The 21,802-nt window shown below is 42.7% G+C and overlaps 1 protein-coding gene across 26 annotated transcripts in view; it reads left to right on the forward strand.

Annotated features, from left to right (window-relative positions):
- Positions 1–21,802, forward strand: part of EPB41 (erythrocyte membrane protein band 4.1) — a 164,044-nt gene that overhangs the window by 104,471 nt on the left and 37,771 nt on the right. For 8 of the 26 annotated variants that reach the window (XM_066638544.1, XM_066638524.1, XM_066638520.1 and 5 more), the window contains exons 10-15: positions 363–460; positions 5,483–5,655; positions 6,424–6,540; positions 7,841–7,963; positions 12,520–12,642; positions 15,296–15,510. In XM_066638544.1, the coding sequence (XP_066494641.1) occupies positions 363–460; positions 5,483–5,655; positions 6,424–6,540; positions 7,841–7,963; positions 12,520–12,642; positions 15,296–15,510 (849 nt within the window). The remainder of the gene's footprint in view (positions 1–362; positions 461–5,482; positions 5,656–6,423; positions 6,541–7,840; positions 7,964–12,519; positions 12,643–15,295; positions 15,511–21,802) is intronic. The other 18 variants (XM_066638536.1, XM_066638547.1, XM_066638546.1 and 15 more) reach the window with 8 other exon arrangements.

Genomic DNA, 21,802 nt, shown 5'->3' on the forward strand with positions numbered 1-21,802 from the left:
AAGCAATCAAAAAAATTTTCCTTGTTGGTGAAAGCTCCAGAAAAATCTGAGATTTACTGAAATGTTAGTTTCATGCTAATTTGTTCAGCAAAGTTCTAGACTTCCCTGTTCAGTAAAAAATAGTTCAGAAGTATAACATATTGAAGCAATGCCCATTGTAAGATTTTCATGATAACCTTAATGTTCAAGGTATCTGGTCCATAGGGCTATTACACCTCTTGAATATTGATTAGCGAACAGTGCAGAGAGGCCTAGTTTCTTAGTTTAGCCTGTATAGGTATCATGCTAGCTGGATGATAGACATATCCATTATACATCTTCTAGACATTTGAGAACTTACTCTGTACTGCTCTTCTCCATAGCATGAACAATATGAAAGCACAATTGGATTCAAACTACCTAGCTATCGGGCAGCTAAGAAATTGTGGAAAGTCTGTGTTGAACATCATACATTTTTCAGGTATGTGTTGTTTTTAGTGAGGGTTTTTTTTATTGCGAGAGGAAGTTACAAATTGTGTTGCGTGTTGACTTTTTACTCCAGTTCCTGGCCAAGGAGTAAGTCAGCAATTTGCATCAATTTTCATTTCATGGCACACTGACAAGGTGCTAAAATGGTCAAGACAAACCATGAGCCATGACACACTGGTTGAAAATCACTGGAGTAAGTTAAAATCCATCATATAGTCCCAAATATGGCATACAGTTCAGGACTTGTGAATATTCATGGGAGAAAGGGAGGGTGAGGGATGGTGAGGGAGGGAAAGGGGAGATAAAAGGAGACTTAGAGATGGCAGAGAAATTAAATGAGTTCTTTGCATCTGTCTTCACGGCAGAAGACCTCGGGCAGATACCGCTGCCCGAACGGCCCCGCCTAACCGAGGAGTTAAGTCAGATAGAGGTTAAAAGAGAAGATGTTTCAGACCTCATTGATAAATTAAAGATCAATAAGTCACCGGGCCCTGATGGCATACACCCAAGGGTTATTAAGGAATTGAAGAATGAAGTTGCAGATCTCTTGACTAAGGTATGCAACTTGTCCCTCAAAACAGCCACGGTACCAGAAGATTGGAGGATAGCAAATGTCACGCCTATTTTTAAAAAGGGAAAGAGGGGGGACCCGGGAAACTATAGGCCGGTCAGCCTAACATCCATACCGGGTAAGATGGTGGAATGCCTCATCAAAGATAGGATCTCAAAACACATAGACGAACAGGCCTTGCTGAGGGAGAGTCAGCATGGCTTCTGTAAGGGTAAGTCTTGCCTCACAAACCTTATAGAATTCTTTGAAAAGGTCAACAGGCATGTGGATGCGGGAGAACCCGTGGACATTATATATCTGGACTTTCAGAAGGCGTTTGACACGGTCCCTCACCAAAGGCTACTGAAAAAACTCCACAGTCAGGGAATTAGAGGACAGGTCCTCTCGTGGATTGAGAACTGGTTGGAGGCCAGGAAGCAGAGAGTGGGTGTCAATGGGCAATTTTCACAATGGAGAGAGGTGAAAAGCGGTGTGCCCCAAGGATCTGTCCTGGGACCGGTGCTTTTCAACCTCTTCATAAATGACCTGGAGACAGGGTTGAGCAGTGAAGTGGCTAAGTTTGCAGACGACACCAAACTTTTCCGAGTGGTAAAGACCAGAAGTGATTGTGAGGAGCTCCAGAAGGATCTCTCCAGACTGGCAGAATGGGCAGCAAAATGGCAGATGCGCTTCAATGTCAGTAAGTGTAAAGTCATGCACATTGGGGCAAAAAATCAAAACTTCACATATAGGCTGATGGGTTCTGAGCTGTCTGTGACAGATCAGGAGAGAGATCTTGGGGTGGTGGTGGACAGGTCGATGAAAGTGTCGACCCAATGTGCGGCGGCAGTGAAGAAGGCCAATTCTATGCTTGGGATCATTAGGAAGGGTATTGAGAACAAAACGGCTAATATTATAATGCCGTTGTACAAATCGATGGTAAGGCCACACCTGGAGTATTGTGTCCAGTTCTGGTCGCCGCATCTCAAAAAAGACATAGTGGAAATGGAAAAGGTGCAAAAGAGAGCGACTAAGCTGATTACGGGGCTGGGGCACCTTCCTTATGAGGAAAGGCTACGGCGTTTGGGCCTCTTCAGCCTAGAAAAGAGACGCTTGAGGGGGGACATGATTGAGACATACAAAATTATGCAGGGGATGGACAGAGTGGATAGGGAGATGCTCTTTACACTCTCACATAATACCAGAACCAGGGGACATCCACTAAAATTGAGTGTTGGGCGGGTTAGGACAGACAAAAGAAAATATTTCTTTACTCAGCGCGTGGTCGGTCTGTGGAACTCCTTGCCACAGGATGTGGTGCTGGCGTCTAGCCTAGACGCCTTTAAAAGGGGATTGGACAAGTTTCTGGAGGAAAAATCCATTATGGGGTACAAGCCATGATGTGTATGCGCAACCTCCTGATTTTAGGAATGGGTTAAGTCAGAATGCCAGATGCAAGGGAGCGCACCAGGATGAGGTCTCTTGTTATCAGGTGTGCTCCCTGGGCATTTGGTGGGCCGCTGTGAGATACAGGAAGCTGGACTAGATGGGCCTATGGCCTGATCCAGTGGGGCTGTTCTTATGTTCTTATGTTCTTATGTTCTTAAAGATCTAGAATTAGGTGGGAGAAAGTGTGTTAAGAAAATAAGAAGAGCCCCACTGGATCAGGTTAAAAGCCCATCTAGTCCAGCTTCCTGTATCTCACAGTGGTCCACCAAATGGGAACACAGAAGACAATGAGACACAAACTGCGTCCTGGTGCCCTCCCCTGTATCTGGCATTCTGAGGTAGCCTACTTCTAAAATCAGGAGCTTACACAGACTAATAACCCATGATGGACCTTTTCTCTAGAAATTTGTCCCAATTCCCTCTTAAAAGCATCTAGGCAAGATGCCATCACTGCTTCCTGAGGCAAGGAGTTCCACAGACTAATCACACGCTGGGTAAAAAATTTTTTTCTTTTGTCTGTCCTAACTCTCCCAACACTCAATTTTAGTGGCTGTCCTCTGGTTCTGGTGTTATATGAGAAGAAAGAGAGTGTCTCTCTAACCATCCCCTGCATAATTTTGTATGTCTCAATCATGTCCCCTCTCATGCTTCTCTTTTCTAGACTGAAGAGCCCTAGATGCTGTAGACTTTCCTCGTAAGGGTGATGCCCCAGCCCAGTAATCATTTTGTTTGCTCTCTTCTGCACCTTTTCCATTTCCGCTATATCCTTTTTGAGATGGTGGCAACCAGAACTGGACACAATACTCCAGGTGTGGCCTTACCATCAGTTTGTACCACAGCATTTTCATATTAGCCTTCTTATTCTCAATACCTTTTCTAATGATCCCAAGCGTGGAATTAACCTTCTTCACCGTCACTGCACATTGGGTTGACACTTTCATTGAACTGTCCACCAGCACCCTAAGATCTCTCTCCTGTCACAGACATATCAAAACCCATTAACCTATATATAAAGTTTTGATTTTTTTACCCTAATGTGCATGACTTCAGATTTACTTACATTGAAACATATCTGCCATTTTGCTGCCCATTCTCCTAGTTTGGAGAGATCCTTCTGGAGCTTTTCACAATCTCTTCTGGTCTTCACCACTCAGAAAAGTTTGGTGTTGTCCACAAACTTGGCCACCTTGCTGCTCAACCCCGTCTCCAGGTAATTTATGAGCAGTTTGAAAAGCACAAGTCCCAGGACAGATCCTTGGGGGCACACTGCTTCTCACCTATCTCCATTGTGAAAATTACAATGTGAGTCCCACTCTGTACTTCCTGGTCCTCAACCAGTTCCTAATCCATGAGAGGACATGCCCTGTAATTCCCTGACTGTGGAGTTTCCTCAGCAGCCTTTGGTGGGGGACCATGTCAAACACCTTCTGAAAGTCCAGATATATAATATCCATGGATTATTCCACATCCACATGCCTTTTGACCTTTTCAAAGAATTCTGAAATGTTTGTGAGGGAAGACTTACCCTTACAGAAGCCGTGCTGATTCTCCCTCAGCAAGTCTATGTGTTCTAATATTTTATCTTTGATGAGGCATTCCACCATCTTACCTGGAACAGACATTAGGTTGACCGGCCTATAGTTTCCCAAGTCCCCTCCCCTTTCTTTTTTAAAGAGCGGTGTGACATTTGCTATCCTCCAATCCTCTGGCACCGTGGCTATTTTAAGAGATAAGTTGCATATTTTAGTCAAGAGATCGGCTACGTCATTCTTCAGTTCCTTAATAACTCTTGGGTGGATGCCATCTGGGCCCGGTGACATTGATTTTTAATTTGTCAAGGTGTGAGAGCACCTACTTTGTGTATACAAGGTCCCAGGTTCAATCCCTGGCATCTTCAGGCGAGACAGGGAAAGGGCCCCTGCCTGACATGCTGGAGAGTCACTCTTAGTCAGTGTGAACAATTCTGAGGCAGATTTAACTAGTGGTCTGTCTCAGCAGACGAAAGCAACACAGCGCCTGGTGCTTGTTTCTCTTCAACCTGATGAATGGAGGATGTTGATTCTATGCTTTGCAACCTCTATGCCTCGGGCTGAAGGGAAACGTGTTCTTGGGGTGTTTTTTTTTATTAGTTGATGTCGGGCAGCATAGAATCTTTCAGGAAGATTTTCCCTCCAAGTCCTTTATACTCATAAATGACTGAAAAAGCATAAGGCGTTACTTTGCCATTAGAATATATTTTCTAAGCATTGGATTCAATTAATTGAGAATCAGAGTGGTATAATGTGCTGGGCTTGAACTGGAAAGGTTTGTGTTTAAATCGTCATGACCCAAAATGTTACTTTGGGTTAGTCATTATGTCTCAGCTGTATGTACCTTCTTCTCTTGCAGAGTGGTTGTCAGGATAAAATGGCAGAATTCAAATGTAATTGTTTAAAAATTACTTTGTGAACAAATACAATTGCTGGTGTTCCTTTTGTACTTAGCAGGGGAAGAGTGACTGTTCATACCATCACAATATGTTTTCCTTGAGGCTGTTTGCTGGTATTTCTTTTGCATCTTTGGTTAGATTGTGAGCCCTTTTTGGGACTGGGAACCATTTATTTATTCTATGTAAATAGTTTGTTGATTTGGTTCAAAAGTGGTGTGCTGTATGCACACATGATACATTGCACCCTCCCTTGGGGTCCCTGTTGATGGAGATAGGCCACTTGCTGTTGGTAATGGTGGTAATGGTTTTGGGAACATTGTTGTCAAGTGCAGCAATTTATTTTGTGGATGAATGTGGAAAAAACTCATAGAAGAGATATTAAATGGAGGCACTTGGTGACATCATTTGGGGGGGTGGCACCCAGGATTAAGCAAGACACTGCATCTGTGTCTAAAGAGCATGATGAATGCTATTGTTTCCTGTGATGTAGATAACTTCCCCAGATTAATATTTGATCTTATTTTTCTTTGCATAATTGGTTCCTGGGTTGGAGAGAAGTAAAACTAAAGCATACATGTGCCTTTTAGGCTAACCTCCACTGAAGCAATACCCAAGAGCAGGTTCCTGGCACTGGGTTCTAAATTCCGCTACAGTGGTCGGACACAAGCCCAAACAAGACAAGCTAGCGCTTTGATTGACAGACCTGCACCACAGTTTGAACGGACTGCGAGTAAACGGGCTTCAAGAAGCCTTGATGGGGGTGAGTGTCTAAACTTTGTTTACTCTCTTAAAAAAACCTATATACACACAGTCTTTACTGCTTGCGAATTATTCCTCATGCTTCAGATAAATTGGCTTCCAAGATTTTAATATTTCTGCAGTTGTACTTTAACAAATGTTTATTGAAATTTTCAATTTCATTGGCTTCACAAGGTCCTGATTTGCATGTTGCACCAGGAATAAAATAATCAGGAACATAGGTCTATTTTACAACTTAACATTAGTGATGTGGGAATCACTGAAGTCACCACTCCTTTCCTTGCTGCCAGATAATGTGAGAAGCCTCAGGCCATGTAGGGAGGAGCACGGCTGTCCTGTCCATTGGGTTAATCAAGGTGTCACCTCAGATGGTGACTTAGGGTGGCGCCTGCTCCTCTTCCACTCTGTTCCCTTTTTTTCAAATCCAGGGAGTGGCAGAAGTGGTGACCGGCATGTTAAGAAAGGGGGGGCAGCATTTGGTATGCCATTTCAGTGCCAGGAAATCTTTAGTCCAACCCTGGGAAAACGTTTCCCACATGGCGCAGGGCTTCTCATGTAGGGTGGGAAGGCATAGGTGCACAACAGCACCCATGTTGTTGGAGTAACCTGAGAACTAAATTTCATGAAAAGAAACCCTTAAATTGCTCTCTTAAATTTAACAGTATATCTTGACCTAATGTAGCCTGTTAATTATATCTAAACATTGTGCACTTTGTGAGTTAGCAGTGTAATGTATGTACTTTGTGTAACATGTGCGCCATTTCTTCAGCTAAACGTACCTCTCAAAAAATTGAGTTCAGACCCGTAGAGGAGGAGAAGCAGGAGGATGTGGTGTTGGTTGGGGTTCCGGAATCAGAACCTGTGGAACAATTTCGAGAAAAGCCAGGTATCGCTGTGGGTAGCTCTGATTCTCTGTCTCTCTGCGGTGCCTTTTCTATCCTTCTCATGAGCTGAGACCTCTTATCTGTTTCTGAAATGCTTCACATGTTCTGGTGCAGGTTTTTCCCCTATACAAAGTAGTGAGACTTAACCAGATAGCATATAGTTTCTTGTGTCTGTATTTCAGTTCTCAAAGCAGCAGCAGCACTGTCAACTTCAGTGAATAACCTAGTTAGGGTAAATAGCACCTTGGACTAATGGTCAGGTAGCCGCAGTAGAAATCTAGTTGATCATAGTGGAAAATAGTGTAATGGAAGGCAGAGACCTTAAGATGGAGCCTCCTTCCCCTTACCCCAACATTCTCAAATTTGAATGTTTTGTAGTTGCTTTGCTGGAAAGTACTGTTACATTTGTGATCCTAAAATTATTTTCAGACTCTCTCTGAAACAGAGGGCATGCTTTGCCTTCACTCAGTCTTGTTTTACTTTACTGTTCACAGGGCCATTTGAATTTTCTTACCAAAATTCAACTGCATTTCTAAAATCATTTTCCTTTACATTTCCTTTCTCAAAGAAGTGATGCATAGAATGTATATTTCTAAAGTACATTTCAAAATGTATTTGTTACATTAGCCAAGTGCATTTTCTTAGTAATGAAGGATTCTCATACTGAGTCTGGAACTCAAGTATAGCTCTTTTCCCCCAAATTAACCTTTTATTCTTACCAACAGAATCTAATTAGACTATTGTATCCATTAGTATAAATGGAGTAGGGCTATTCTTGTATGTTCCCTTCTGCATTAATTTAAATTTCTTAAAATTCCTGTAATTCAGTTTGAACCCTAGAGCATAATTTCTTGTGGTATTAACACAATAGTAGAGAAGTTATTGGAAGTAAGTCCATTGTAATTTAGACTGTAAGATTAAGATTGTAAGATTTAGACTGTAATCATGTTTTACTCACCTCTGAATATGACTGAGCAAAGGTACCTGAATGTGTGATATCCTTCTACAAAATATACCATTTCCCTAACTTAGACAGAAGCATGTCCTTCCGCTTTGTTGTGTAGGTGGCAGAATTGTGATGAGCATAAATGACTGAAAAAAGAAATTATAATGTGTGCTCCTCAAATTGTGCAGCTGTTTGGTTAAGAGCAGGGTCATCATTTTAAGATTTGTATACCACCTACACTATGTTATTTACATAAGTAGAACATAAACCTGCCCGCTGCCTAACCATCTAACCATAACATTATAGGTTTTTCTTGAGGTCTCACTGGTAGTATATTAACCATACAATTCTTCTAGCAAAAGATACTCTTGAGAATATTGAAAAGATACAAATAGTGGCTGAGGAGGACGTGAACTTGGAAGTGTTTAAAGTTCCTGTTCCAGAAACAAAAATAGTGGAACCATTAAAAAACCTGCCAGGTACAAGTATTGTATGATGGCTTCTCACTTAAGTGTGGTGTGACATTCTTTACTACCATACCCAAGTCTGCTTCTTTTTTTCTCCCTTCTCTTGCATGTAAACAGTATTATAAATTAGATGTTCAGATCTCCAACTTTTCTTGTTTTCCCATGCTACTGTTAAGTCCGTTTCAGTTTCAGTACCTTTATTGGCATACAATTACAAAAAACATTGAACACTTTCATACATAACAGAAAAATAGCTTAAAGGAGCTAACTAATGGTTCATTTACTAAAAACATACCAAGCTACAATTAACTCCTAGAAACCAAGGACTTCAAGAAATAGGGGCACGCTTCAAGTTGGACGCCACAATTTGTGAGATGAATGTAGCAATCTGAAAAATGGTGTTAGGGTCAGTGGTAGCTAATAGGTATTGCAGTATGACAGAGTCCTCAAAAAGGGAATTAAGATGGGGTTGAAGAACTAAGCATTTCCTCCTGGCCTCATTGTGGAGCGGACAATGAAAAAGAAGGTGGTCTAACTTTTCTACCACTCGCTGGGAGCAGGGACAAATTCTTTCCTGGGGAGGAGTACCATTAAATCTGCCCCAGAGAACAGCAGATGGAATAGAATTGCAACGGGCCATAGAAAAGGCCCTTCTGATTTTTGGGCATTCCAAAATGTATAAATAGTTGGGGATTTCCCCTACTTTAACGGGTAAGTGAAAGTGTATTGGTGAACATATTTTATTAGCAGCAGATAGAATATTGGAAGTATGAATGTCCAGGAGTCTCCCTTTAATGAGCCTAAATGCCTCGTCTTGTGACAGATGGCCAAGTAAGTCAAGCTCAACTCCCAATTGTTTTATTTTTGTGCTCCAAAATTTGTCTGTAAAATAAGGATCATCAAGGAGGTTATATAAGAGAGTGCTGGAGTCGATATTGTAAAAGATTTTAAGCCAAAATTTAGTCGCTCTGATCCACGCCAGTGTTTCGAGTTGGATTTGCCCAGATTCAATACAAAGCACCTCATAAGACACACACCGGGGCAAGCCAAGTGTACTTCTTAAGAAAGCTGTTTGAATCTGCTCTAGTGAGCTATTGAATAACTTGATCCAGATCGGTACCCCATATAAAATTTGGGTGGAGCATTTCACATTGAAAGCCTTCAACGCCACTGGAATATACAAGCCACCTTTGCTGTGAAAAAAAAACGACAATGGCTTGCGAAGAGGCTTTGGCAAGAGAACGAGCCATATAACAATGGTGGGTTCATGCTAAAAAGAATGCCCAGGTATTTAAATGACTTAACCTGTTCCACAATTTGACCATTGAATCTCCACTCTCTTGGTCTCCAGGACCTTTCAAAAACCATAATTTTTGATTTGGTGTAATTAATTTGTTGCTCATTAGAGCAGAAAAATTCAATGCACTTCCTAATCAGACGTTTTAGCCCCAAGCAAGAATGAGATAAGATGACCGCGTCATCAGCATAGAGTAGGATCGGGACCTGCAAATCCCTCAATCTGGGAGGGTGTCCGTCAACTGTGGCCAGGGAAGGAGCCAGGTCATTTAGAAAGAGATTAAACAATGTGGGAGCCAGCACACAGCCTTGCTTCACCCCCTTGTTGGTAAGCAATTCGTTGGTGTAATTGCCTCCCGGGGTATATCTGACTTGAGCGAATGCATTAGACTGTTAAGTCAAATTAAGTGTCCTTATAGTTAAACCAAAGTTGGCATTCTTAGCCAGTTCAGAAGAGCAGGAACCAACTGCTAGTTGATAAGGTATATGTATCAACATAGCCATCTTTTACAATAATATAAACAAGTTTTTGTAGTAAAATACCTTTGCATGGATCTATAGATCTGCTACCTTATACAATAAACTGCCTTCTGCATGTAAAGTAGCCATTATTCCCTGCTCAACCACCTTGTACAAAGAAAGTCAAGCTGTACCCAAAGACTCTTCTACACTATGAAAGCTGTTTTGCACAGCTAATGGTGCACATAGCTTGTGCAAAATACCCTTGCTGGAGCTATACAAAAAAGCATTGATTTATTGGTTCCTAACTATACTTAATTATTTCTTCATGATGCAGTCCAAAAAGGTCTTCTCTTTGCAAAGGAGCTTGTAGGTTATAATTGACAGTAGCATCACTAGTTGCTTCACCCAGTGTGGGAGGCTAGTACATCACTTCCATGATGGACCTTCTCCCATGCAGTGGGCGGGGCAGTGCCATGGCCATTTAATGTGGTGATGCACCATTGCCCTGCCCCACTGGTTTTTTGGCTATAACTTCTGATAGAATAGAGATCTTCATTGTGGTTTGTTTCATTGCATTCTGCACGAAATTACACATTGAGTGATACATAACATGATGGTATTTAAAAGTACCAAGATTTTAAAAAATTTGGGGCAGTAGTGGTGTCATCACCCTATATGCATCACCTGGTGTGGCCCGCATCTCCTACCACTGATAACTAATGGTGTTTCAAAAGAGTATAAAACTCTCAAGCCTTCAGGTTATAGTAGCCTGTGGGTTTTATTCTTTGGGAGAGTTACAGCAGCAGCTCTGTGTATATTTACCAAGCTATGTAAAATAATTGTTAGAGAGACCACTGGGAGCATTTAATAAGGTTAAAAATCAGCTGATTGCATTGGCAAGATTTTTTCATAACTTGGAAAGTTTCATAACTCCTATATGTGAAACTGAATGTACAAAGAAGCATCAGAATTTTTCTGCTTTGCAGAATTTTCTTCAGTCAGAGAAATCTTTGATATGGTCTTAAAAGCAACATTTTATTGAACACTAAAATATTGTAAGTTTTGTTTTTGAAATATGCTGTGGAAAATGTCAGAATCTCTGCTTGCAGTTTCCATTTCTTGACATTGTTCAGGCTGCAATTGATTACTGGCTCTTCAGTCAAGCAAATGAGTTTTGTAAAACAACCATTGACCCAAAGCTTAAGTATAAGACCGATACAATATATGCAATTACATGTTGGTTCAAACAGAAACCAGGAGGCTTTTGAAAAAGAAAGGGAGGAGGGCAAACAGCCTTGGATTCTACACAGAGAATTGGGGTGATTCTAAGGAGAGCAGTGTTGAGTAGGGAAAATTAAGTGCACACCCACCCATCATCTCTCCACTTGAAATGTGTAGTCAGTTTAAATTCTGTGTTACAAATTAAGAGCAGAATTTATGTGCACTTATTCTTAGTTTGCATAGACCATTGGGACTAGGGGATTGTACCAAGGGCTTCACAGAAAAGGTGGCTTTCGAACAGGTTTTTGAACGAAGGAGTGGCATCCTAGAGGCATTCTAGAAAGTAGTTCTAGGTATACAGAGCCGCCAAGAAGAAAGGGCAGAGTTATCTGGAAGCAAGAGGCTTTTGACAGCTGAGGGTGATGCAGCTGGACAAGCAATGATGACAAGTAGATGCATGTCAGGATATACAAGCACAGAGAGCAGTTTGAAGATGAGAAGTAGCAGCTTGTGCAGGATCAAGAGCAAACAAAACCCAGTAGATGTATTAATGGAAAGTTGTTACACAGTAAAAGCACCAATGTTTTTGTCTTCATTGCTGAGCAGGTGAGGGGGTAATGGTGAAATCATGAAAGACCTGAGAAGAGGATGCAGTTATCTGAATGCAGAAATCTTCCTAAGTCTGGATGTTGAAATCCTTTTGTCTACCATTTCATTGTTCGTATCAGAGAGAATACAGTTTAAAAAAATGAGAGGATCTCCTAATCTTAGCATTGCCGACACCAGGGCTCTCCAAACCCCATGGGCTCGATCCAGGGTTTGGAAAAAGCCCTCTTCCCCCTCCCCATGAACAGCACTTACCATTCCACCGCAACACCGCTTATTTTTCAACCTGATCTCTGCACAGGGATGTTCCAGGCAGTCTCGTCTGGGCAATAAACAACTTCCCAGAGTGTTCCTGTGCAGAAATCAGGTTGAAAAATAAGCAGTGCCACAGCAGAACAGTAAGCACCGGTGGGGACGGGAAAGGCTTTTTCCAGACACAGTGGTCTTCAGTTTGGACACTGCTGACCTGTGTGTACAGTAGAACAGAGGCAGGACAAGTGAGAAACATACAAGAAGAGCATTCCATCTTGCTGCATGTAGATGTATTTGGAGCAATATCTGGAGGGGTGCTTGATCACCTTTAGTTGTTCAGTTCTCCAACTATTTTCCCTCCACTTTAGAAAAGGTGAAATTTGAGAGAAGAATTTGCAGTGTTTGGTTTGTGTGTAGGACTATGGAAGTTATTGACTTCCTCTTTTTTCTTTCTGAGATTAATACTTACTGAGCATCTTATCAAATATGAAATATGCAAACTTTATCAATAAATAACTTTTACAATTTTATGCCTTTTCTATCTTTGTGTAGCGCATTATTTGTTGAACATATTAGAGACCCCTACTGGAATAGTGTGTGTGTGTTTGTGTGTTTTAAAAACTGGGCAGTAAAACTCAGGTTCAGGAAAGGCAAATCCTGCTTGCAAATTTAGTAATTCCTTTTCCTTTCAGTCTTTTGACGTTTTAAAATGCATGCATAACTCTTTTTAGCAATACATGCTCTTGAAAAGTTTGATATAAGCCCAATAAAAGAAGAGGAGAAAGAAGAGAAGGCAATTGTGCAGGATCTAGAGCAAAAACCGCTGTTCCTTGAAACCATTCCCGAGGAGCCAGGTATAGCAGTCATGGCTTCTCTCACTTGTGTGGCTATTATGCTCTCCTACTAAGCTTGGCTGTTTGTGCATTTTCTCTCATCCACCATGTGAGACTTCACTAGCACTCGTTCGAATGAGCAGCATTTCCCAGTGGCATGGCACTCCGACAGAACAGTGAGAATGTCCAAGTAGCTGTAGTACTATCAAGAAGTTAAATGATAGTATGACTTTATGAAAGTATGACTACTTTCTTTTGAAGCTGTATGGCACTGTGGAAGTTAGGGAAAGCTCCATGGAGATGACTTTGAAAAGGGATCAGATGCGGGTTGGATGTACTTCTAGCCTGTTTTCAGAGGTTACACTGATTTCCTGCCTGTTCTCACCATACTCTGAGGGTAGTTGCATGATTGGTGTGGATAAGCATGTTTGAACTTGCAGTATTACTGTGGAGTAGGTTCAGGGTGTGGAAGAGCTGATGCTTTTGTGGGCAGTTGCAGGCATAACGGAGAGAAAAGGAAGTGCATGACCTTGTGGCTTTCTCACAATCTTTTAACTTTGCTGTAGCTTTTTCACTTTAGTGCTAAAGTGCCAAATGTTGAGTGTTAGAAGGGCTAGTGCACAAAGGTTGCACTTGAGTGTAGTTTAAATTTGCTGATTTAGTCACCAAATATAATTGCATGATCAAACACGTACTTTTGTTTCTAAATTTAGGCTTTGAAAATTGCTTGTATGAGAGAAATAGAAGTTTTCAGAGAACACTTAAAGTTATGGGTTACTAAGGATCTCTGAATAATCTGATAGCTGCATATTAATAAATACTCAGTAGTACTAGCTGAATATAAATGGTGTTTGTGTGTCAGTGGCAAGGAGGATTGTGTGTTCTTTTGCTGCCTTGGAGCTCTTTTTTAGTTCCTCTTCTGAAGTTACCATTGCATTGTAGCAACTGCTGCATTTTTACTCAGCTTCTTGAACTGCAAGCATGATGTTGGAAGCTGCAGACCATGTGGGAAGAGTCTGTGACATCCTTCTCTTGCCAGCACTGCCCCAGCTTTCAGGAGTGGAAAAGCTGGTGCAGGAAGGTGCTGATCTGTAGACTGCTCCATGTAACCCATGACTTTTTTGACCATTCTTTTTGAAATTCTGTAAAGGCTGCAGTGCAATGCAAGTTTCCCTTAATATTGGAACCAAAAGGGGGGCTCAGTTTTGGGTCCTGAACATCTTTATTTACAGAGTTGCCTTTTGGCTTTCATTTGAACAAAACATTCATAGAATGTGCCTGTATGGGGGAAGGTTCTCTCTCCCTTTGAGAGATGAAAACGTTGTTGAGTGTAATGATCTTAATAGCTTTTATTAGTTAATGATAGAACACGGATGGTGTTGTTCACATAACAATTAGTTGTTAATAACAAACATACAGTATTTGAAATATAGAAACGCTATATGCAGCCTAGTGATTAGCAGTTCGTATGTGGCTCTTTGGCAGTCTCTAATTTTGCATTCTTAATTTTTTTGTTTTAAAAAATATTAGTGTCATGAATATGTACAGTTTAGGCCTAGGTTAGCATCTGAAGCCTGAACCAAACTAAGTCAGTAATGGAGAAGTGGCTAGCAGTTCCTAGCTGCAAGAATGTAAGAAAAGATTGTTGTCTCTCCTTTGCTGACCAGAAAGGACAAACAACAAGAATTACAACCCATTGGAATGTTTAACACCTCAGTAGACTGAGGGGCGCCTGATCAAGTGGAATGGAATACAGCTATGGATCTCCAGTTGGGAGGGGTAAGAACTAGGAGGGCTGGCAACCAGACCCACTCTGAGAAGGTTCTGTCCTCTAAAGTTTCTGATTGGACAGTCTAAATAAGTATGAAGTCACCTCAGTACTATTAGCATAAGAAGTATACTAATGAGTGCCCCCCAAGGCGTGTGTCCAGTTCTTCTTGGGCAGAGTTTTTGGGTGCAACATCCTGCACGCTGTGAGCTCCATTGTCCACCATGGGCATCTGGCCTCACAGGTAGCCTGGAGCTAAGAGATCTACAAGAGTAACTGACCCAGGTGAGAGATAGGGATTAATAGAGATAGCCAGCTAGCTTTATTATTTTATTGCTGATATGTTTCCTAGATGTTTATGCCTCTAGCATTTGCTGCCTTATGTAACCTTATGTACTTAATAAACTAAAATTTCTTTTACCAAGTTGTTTCATTGTCTGTTGGGGACAAAGGTTCAGAATCCTGCCTAGCTGTTCAGCAAGCTACTAAGTGCTCATTGAGGTCTAGTAACTTGAGGACTGAAGCTTTAATTGGAGAAAGAGCTCAGTGCCTGCAAGGGATAGAGTTAAGCCTAGAGGGTCTCAGTGTCCCTAGACTGAGGCACTTACAGGGTGGTGGCAGTACTACTGAACAGGGGGACCTTGAGGGCTTTAGAGTTCGAGAACCAAGAACTCTGAGCACCCCAAACCCCCCTAAGTTTGCGACAATTAGACACACACAAACTCCAGCAGTTCTGCACTGAATGAGCCAGCTGCTTCTTTGCACATCTTCCTTTTGCAGTGTTGTGATCTGAAAATACTTTTTTCTTTGATTGTTGCGGCACTGGCTGCGGCGGTGGTGGGCTAATGGAATTTTTCTTCTTTAGTGAACTGTTTCTCATTTTTAAAAATGTTTGTTTCTACTCAGCAGTAGCAGTGGTTACACCTGACAGAAGTCCACGCCCTACATCTGCACCAGCCATTGCTCAGAGCCATGTAATTGAACCGATGCTTCCAGCAGTTGTATCTGAGAGCAAAGAACCAGCAGTCACAAAAGTAGAGAAGGAAACGCTAAGAAAAGAAGCAAAACATGAAGAAACAGTGCCAGAGAAGGCCAAGAAAGAGCCTGCTGAAGGAGTCCAGGTATATTACACCATAATTGTTAACCATATGACATTAGTTCATTAACAGAGCATGGTGTAATGTTGCAGTGTCGTGTAGGATTTGATACCATTTGGAGCAGATCTGAGACATCTTGGTGCCACAAGAAGCTTATGAAGGTATTCCCTTGGTGAACGAGAGAGAATGCCTTCACTTCCCACTTGCACTTATTCTGACCTTAGACTAGAGATGGGAGGGGATGGTTACAGCATTTGCCGAACCTTGACATTGGAAAAAACTGAAGTCCCGTTGATTAGACCTCATTAGCCACATAAGTTTCACCACCACTAATAACTGAGGAATCAATAACTGAGGATAGGAAGCCGTAAGGTGTTTCTTGTGCCTCAGCAGGGAATCCGTGAGCCAGTTTTCCAGAATTGGTTTTGTTTGCAGACTTTGCTTTCCAGCTGTCTGAGGATGTGTTGGTGTGGAAAGTGTCTTCATGGGTGTAGTCTTCTCAGTTTTTGCAGTGTTACGAATTGCCTAGGAAAAGCAGCCGCATTTTCAAGGCAGGCAAAATTGACAGTGTGAGCCAGCTCTGTTTTAAAAAAAATATGCCCAGGAAAAGGGTTAGGGATTGTGTATTACTTGGGAATATATGTATGGTGGTAATACACAAAGTGGAGCTGCCATTTGTTTCAGTGACAGTATTGCAGAGCTAGTTCCCTGGCAGAGGAGGGATATTCCGAACGTTCTGCCACACTTGGTTTGTGATGGAGTGCATGGCGGTGTTTTCCAGCTACGTTCACCCAAACCTTAATATCTGTATATTGGGGTCCCTATATTGTTGTCAGGGAGACCTGCATGAGTACAACTGAAAAGACTAAAAGTAATGGGTTTAGCGGTTTGTGCCCTTCAAGAAGAGGTATTTGGATAGGTGTGGTGTTCTTTAGTTGGGATCTAAAGAGCTGTCCAGCCAGTTGATTGATTATGGTGTTGTGCTGATACTATATTCACATTTTGTTCTGTTTTATGATAATTGTGATGAGGATTGACTTTATGAATTATGATTGTTTTTGAATTTATTAAGAACTCTGTTATGAAGTGGTATACAAATAGTTCCACCCAATCCAAAGGAGCAAGCTGTTCCTTCAATAGTTGTCCTCCAAGCCATATGACAAACGGCTCTTGAAATGTATTTATTTAAATGATTTTTATGCCACTTTTCCTGTGCTCAAAGAAATGGAACAGATTTTTTAAAAGATAGTTTATCATACAACGTGGAAGGGGGAGATAATCTTCAAGGATGAGAAAAAATAAAAAAAAATCTCAAGGGACATATGCAAGTCCTTGGGCATGCTTAAAATAGCTCTTTTGAGCCTTGCATAAGAACAGCCCCACTGGATCAGGCCATAGGCCCATCTAGTCCAGCTTCCTGTATCTCACAGCGGCCCACCAAATGTCCCAGGGAGCACACCAGATAACAAGAGACCTCATCCTGGTGCCCTCCCTTGCATCTGGCATTCTGACATAACCCATTTCTAAAATCAGGAGGTTGCGCATACACATCATGGCTTGTACCCCATAATGGATTTTTCCTCCAGAAACATGTCCAGTCCCCTTTTAAAGGCGTCTAGGCTAGACGCCAGCATCATATCCTGTGACAAGGAGTTCTACAGACGGACCACACGCTGAGTAAAGAAATATTTTCTTTTGTCTGTCCTAACCCGCCCAACACTCAATTTTAGTGGATGTCCCCTGGTTCTGGTATTATGTGAGAGTGTAAAGAGCATCTCCCTATCCACTCTGTCCATCCCCTGCATAATTTTGTATGTCTCAATCATGTCCCCCCACAGGTGTCTCTTTTCTAGGCTGAAGAGGCCCAAACACCGTAGCCTTTCCTCATAAGGAAGGTGCCCCAACCCCGTAATCATCTTAGTCGCTCTCTTTTGCACCTTTTCCATTTCCACTACGTCTTTTTTGAGATGCGGTGGCCAGAACTGGACACAATACTCCAGGTGTGGCCTTACCATAGATTTGTACAACGGCATTATAATACTAGCCGTTTTGTTCTCAATACCCTTCCTAATGATCCCAAGCATAGAATTGGCCTTCTTCACTGCCGCCGCACGTTGGGTTGACACTTTCATCGACCTGTCCATCACCACCCCTAGATCTCTCTCCTGATCTGTCACAGACAGCTCAGAACCCATCAGCCTATATCTCAAGTTTTAATTTTTTGCCCCAATGTGCATGACTTTACACTTACTGACATTGAAGCGCATCTGCCATTTTGCTGCCCATTCTGCCAGTCTGGAGAGATCCTTCTTGAGCCTTGCAATCTTTTGTCCCTTGGGTTTCTATTTCAAGTCTGTCTTGCCAAAACATATCTTGCCTGCTTGTCAATAGAGCCTTGCCAAGGACTGGATGTAAAAAATGCTCATCTGCATGTGGAAGGGACCGGCTTTTTGTGGAAATGCAGTTTTACACCTCATGGTTAGTGGTGTTTTTTCCCCCAAGGAAAAAGTGCAGAAAGAGGTGTTATATATTTTTATTCCAAGGGCTCTTTTAAATAAATAATAAAAGTGTACTGGGTAGATGGTAATAGGTGGTATAGTGCCAACACATGCAGCCACAGTCATTACACAATTAAGGGCGCAATCCTAACTCTGACTTGGGCCGTCCCAAGTCCCTTGGGCCAGCCTGGAAGGGTCGCAAACATGCTGTAAAGCATGTTTGCGCCTCCTTGAGGGGAAGTCAGGCCAACACTCTGAGAAGCACCGCCCTGCGAAGGCTTGACATATGCCACCGCACCAGCTTCCCCTCTGGGAAGGCAGGGCCAACGCAAGCAAAAAAGGTAGGTGTGGGGGGTGGGGAGGAGGAGGGAAGGGAGGCGTTCCTGGGTGGGGGGAGGGAGGGCGATCGGTGGCCCTGGGGGCAGGTGGGGAGCAGGTGGCGGGGCTGGAATCCAGCAGTTATGCCAAATCCCAACCCCTGTTCCCGGGGAGAATGGAGCGGCTTCAAGCCGCTCCATTCTCCTTGGACTTGCGCCACCTCAGGAGGTGGCGCAAGTCCAAGGAAACCCATAGGCACCAGCAGCCCTTACCCGTGGTAAGGGGAAAAGTTTCTCCTTGCCTCTAGCTAAGCCGCTGCTGGCCACAATCATGCGCTGGATACAGCATAAGCCTCCTGGCCCTGAGTGATTGTGCCTAAGTGTTAGAAAATGGTTTTATTTTTTTCAGCGATTTTGGGCTTTTGTTTTGTGTGTGTGTTTTTTTACAAAAATGAGAAGTACAGGAATCAGTGTTACGTGTTTTTATTTCATTATCAGTGAAAAATCACACCTTCACTCATGTTAAAGCATTGTATGAGAGAGTGGAAAGGTCTTTCCACTTGAGCAAACCTGGGAACTGCCCCAACATCCAGATGTTGTAGCATTCAGAACTTCTGCTAGTATTTGCACAACTCTCTGCAGAAGAGTATTACTGGCCTTTTTCCCTCTGCTTGTAGTTTTTGTTTATTCAGAGCATGTCTTTACTACCTGTTTCCTCAGCTTCCTGCTTGTCAGGCCACTGCCTGACAAGCCTCAGCGAAGTCAGCCCTGAAGACATAGGTTTGACCCATAATGGGCAAGGGCAAGTTCAAGTACAGGCAGACCAGAACCCAAGGGTCAGAGGTGAGTGCGTAATCCCATCCAGGGCAGAAGATGGAGTCCCAGAGTAAGCAAAGAGAAGTTAGAAGAGCCAGAGGCAGGAGCTTGATCAAAATCAGGTGGTAAGCCAATACAAGATTCTGACAAGCTTTCCCATCAGATCTCCAAACTCCACCGAATGTACCCTTCCCTCAAAGTGATTGGGAAGGGAGTTCCATCTTCCTTTTCGTATTTCTGGCATGTGGCATAGTGCTGAGGAGGCCATTTTTTCCTCCTGACTCCTCCCTGTTATGAGCTGATACCCTGGGTCCTCTGTATGTCAAGGAGAAAAATAGATGGCAAGGAGGTGGCCTTTTCCAGACTCTGAGCTTGGAAGTGAACCTTGGGAGCTGTGGAAGTTTCCTTCCTTTGGAGAGGGCTGATTTGAACCCCGAGATTCATTTCCAAACTCAAACTAGGAGAACTTCCTCTACATATCTTACCTGTGTTTTTCCAATACTTTGTTATTGTATGGTTTTAAGTTGTTCATCCAGTCTATCTCTTCAACTCCAAAAGCTTTTTTTCATGCAAGATCAAGACATTTATCCAAACAACATAGGATGTTTAACGGTTTTGTTTGGACTATAGACTTTTGGACAATCAGGTGGCAGTGGAGATTAGGACAGCAACCAAGGATTCCAAAAGTGAGAAGCAGACTTGAGGTGAAGTCTAGCTGAGGTCCCTGTCAGAGCCAGCTGTTAGGAAAAGAAAGGCAAGATTCTGGTACCTTTAGCACAGCTTGCTGTGAGGCCATAAGTTTTATAGCATGTGGTGTGCCAAGATTGCCCCTTGTGATTAGCAATTAGTATTGCAGTCTAGATGGCACCCATGAAGTCCAAAGTTCAGGCTTTCACTGCCACATGTACGATAGAAAATGGATTGATCATGAAACTTCTTGTGTTCTGTCTCTGATGTATCAATGAAATTACTCAAAAATTTTCAGAGACACTTGTGAATAGCTGTTTGCAGTGGTGTAGCTAGGGGGGTGCGGGGGGTGCAGTCCCCACCGGGTGACGCGCTGGGGGGTGATGCGCCCTGAGGGGAGCACGCGCTAAAATCATGGAATTAGGAGCTACCGTGTCATGCCATACACCGTTGGATGCAGAATTCCCAGAGGAATGCAATGCAAAAAACCAGAGCGAAATAGCTCCTTTCCTTCCAAAGTTATGGCCAAAAAACCAGAAAGAAAAAATGAATGGAGCCCTATGGAAAGCGAAAGTGAGCCATATTGTGCGTTTACTCGTGAGTAGGCGTACTTGCCATAGTCCGTCGGAAAGGGCAGGCTGAGAGGAATCCAATGACACCAGAATGATCCGGATCCAATGAATGCAGCCCCCCCAAAACACCCCAGAAGTTCCCTCCCTCCAGCTGTGAGTCTGAACCTGAAACGGGTGTGTTTACTCGCGAGTATGCAAACTTTCCTCAGTTCGTAGGAAAGAGCAGGCAGAGAGAACTCCAAGGACGTCAGAATGGTCCTCATCCAACAAATGCAGCCCCCAAAACACCTGAGAAGGAGGTCCGTCCCTCCCAGCTGCAGTCTATTGAGCTCTATGGAAAGCGAACTCAGCCACATGGTTGCGTTTATTCGTGAGTAGGCAGACATGCCTCGGCTTGTGATCAGGCCAGGCAAAGGGGTATGTGAGGACACCAGAAGGGTCCCGATCCAATGGAGCTGGAGTGCAACAAATGCTCCAGAAGACAGCCTTTTCCCCCCTCCCCCACTAAGGAGGACAAAAAAGTGACTTGAACTGGAAAGGGGAGTGTTTTCTATTTTGCATTTGGAAAGCCAGTTGGGTCTTTATCTTGATATGTCTGAAATAGAAGAACTTTAAACTTGGCACTGAGGAGGGCTGGAAATCTCACTGATTCTTTTTGGGGGGTTGTTATTGCAGGCAGACTACAGAGTAAGCTTCATTGACCACTATGGGACTTACTTCAGAGTAGACATGCATAGGATTGGGCTCACAGGCTGCAATCCTACCCACACTTTCTTGAGAGTAAGCCCCATTGACCACAATAGGACTTACTTCAGAGTAGATTCACTTGGTGGAACAGGACTGGCTCCCCCTGATTTAATTATTTATTTTATTTTATTTTAATTATTTTTATTATTTATTTTAATTTGCTTGATGATGTCACTTCTGGCCATGACATAACTTCCAATGGGTCCTGGACAGATTGTCATTCTAAAAAGTGGGTCCCAGTGCTAAAAGTTTGAGAACTGCTGCAATAAGGTGTTAGTAAGTTGACACAGGGTGTTCGCATGTGAGACTCTACAGGTTTTCAAAATCATAAAATCAGAATTTGGAGGAATAATACCATCATGTTATATATCAATCAATGCATAATTTCATGCAGAATGCAATGAAACAAACCACATTGAAATATCTGTGTTCAATCAAAAGGTACAGCCAAAAAACCAGTGGGGGTGGGGCAATGGTACATCACCACGTCCACCACCTGGGGCATTGCCCCGCCCACTGCATGGGGTGATGCGCAGGCCTCCTGCACCAGGTGACGTGAATCCTAGTGATGCCACTGGCTGTTTGAAATGTATTAACACTTAGGAATACTTATTGAGAGGCATCTTTATAGCAGGAAAAACTGAGAGAATTATTTGAAGTCTGTTAAAGTGTTGGGTTT

Source organism: Tiliqua scincoides, chromosome 10 (assembly GCF_035046505.1).
Source record: "Tiliqua scincoides isolate rTilSci1 chromosome 10, rTilSci1.hap2, whole genome shotgun sequence".
In the NCBI taxonomy this organism is placed as follows: domain Eukaryota; kingdom Metazoa; phylum Chordata; class Lepidosauria; order Squamata; family Scincidae; genus Tiliqua; species Tiliqua scincoides.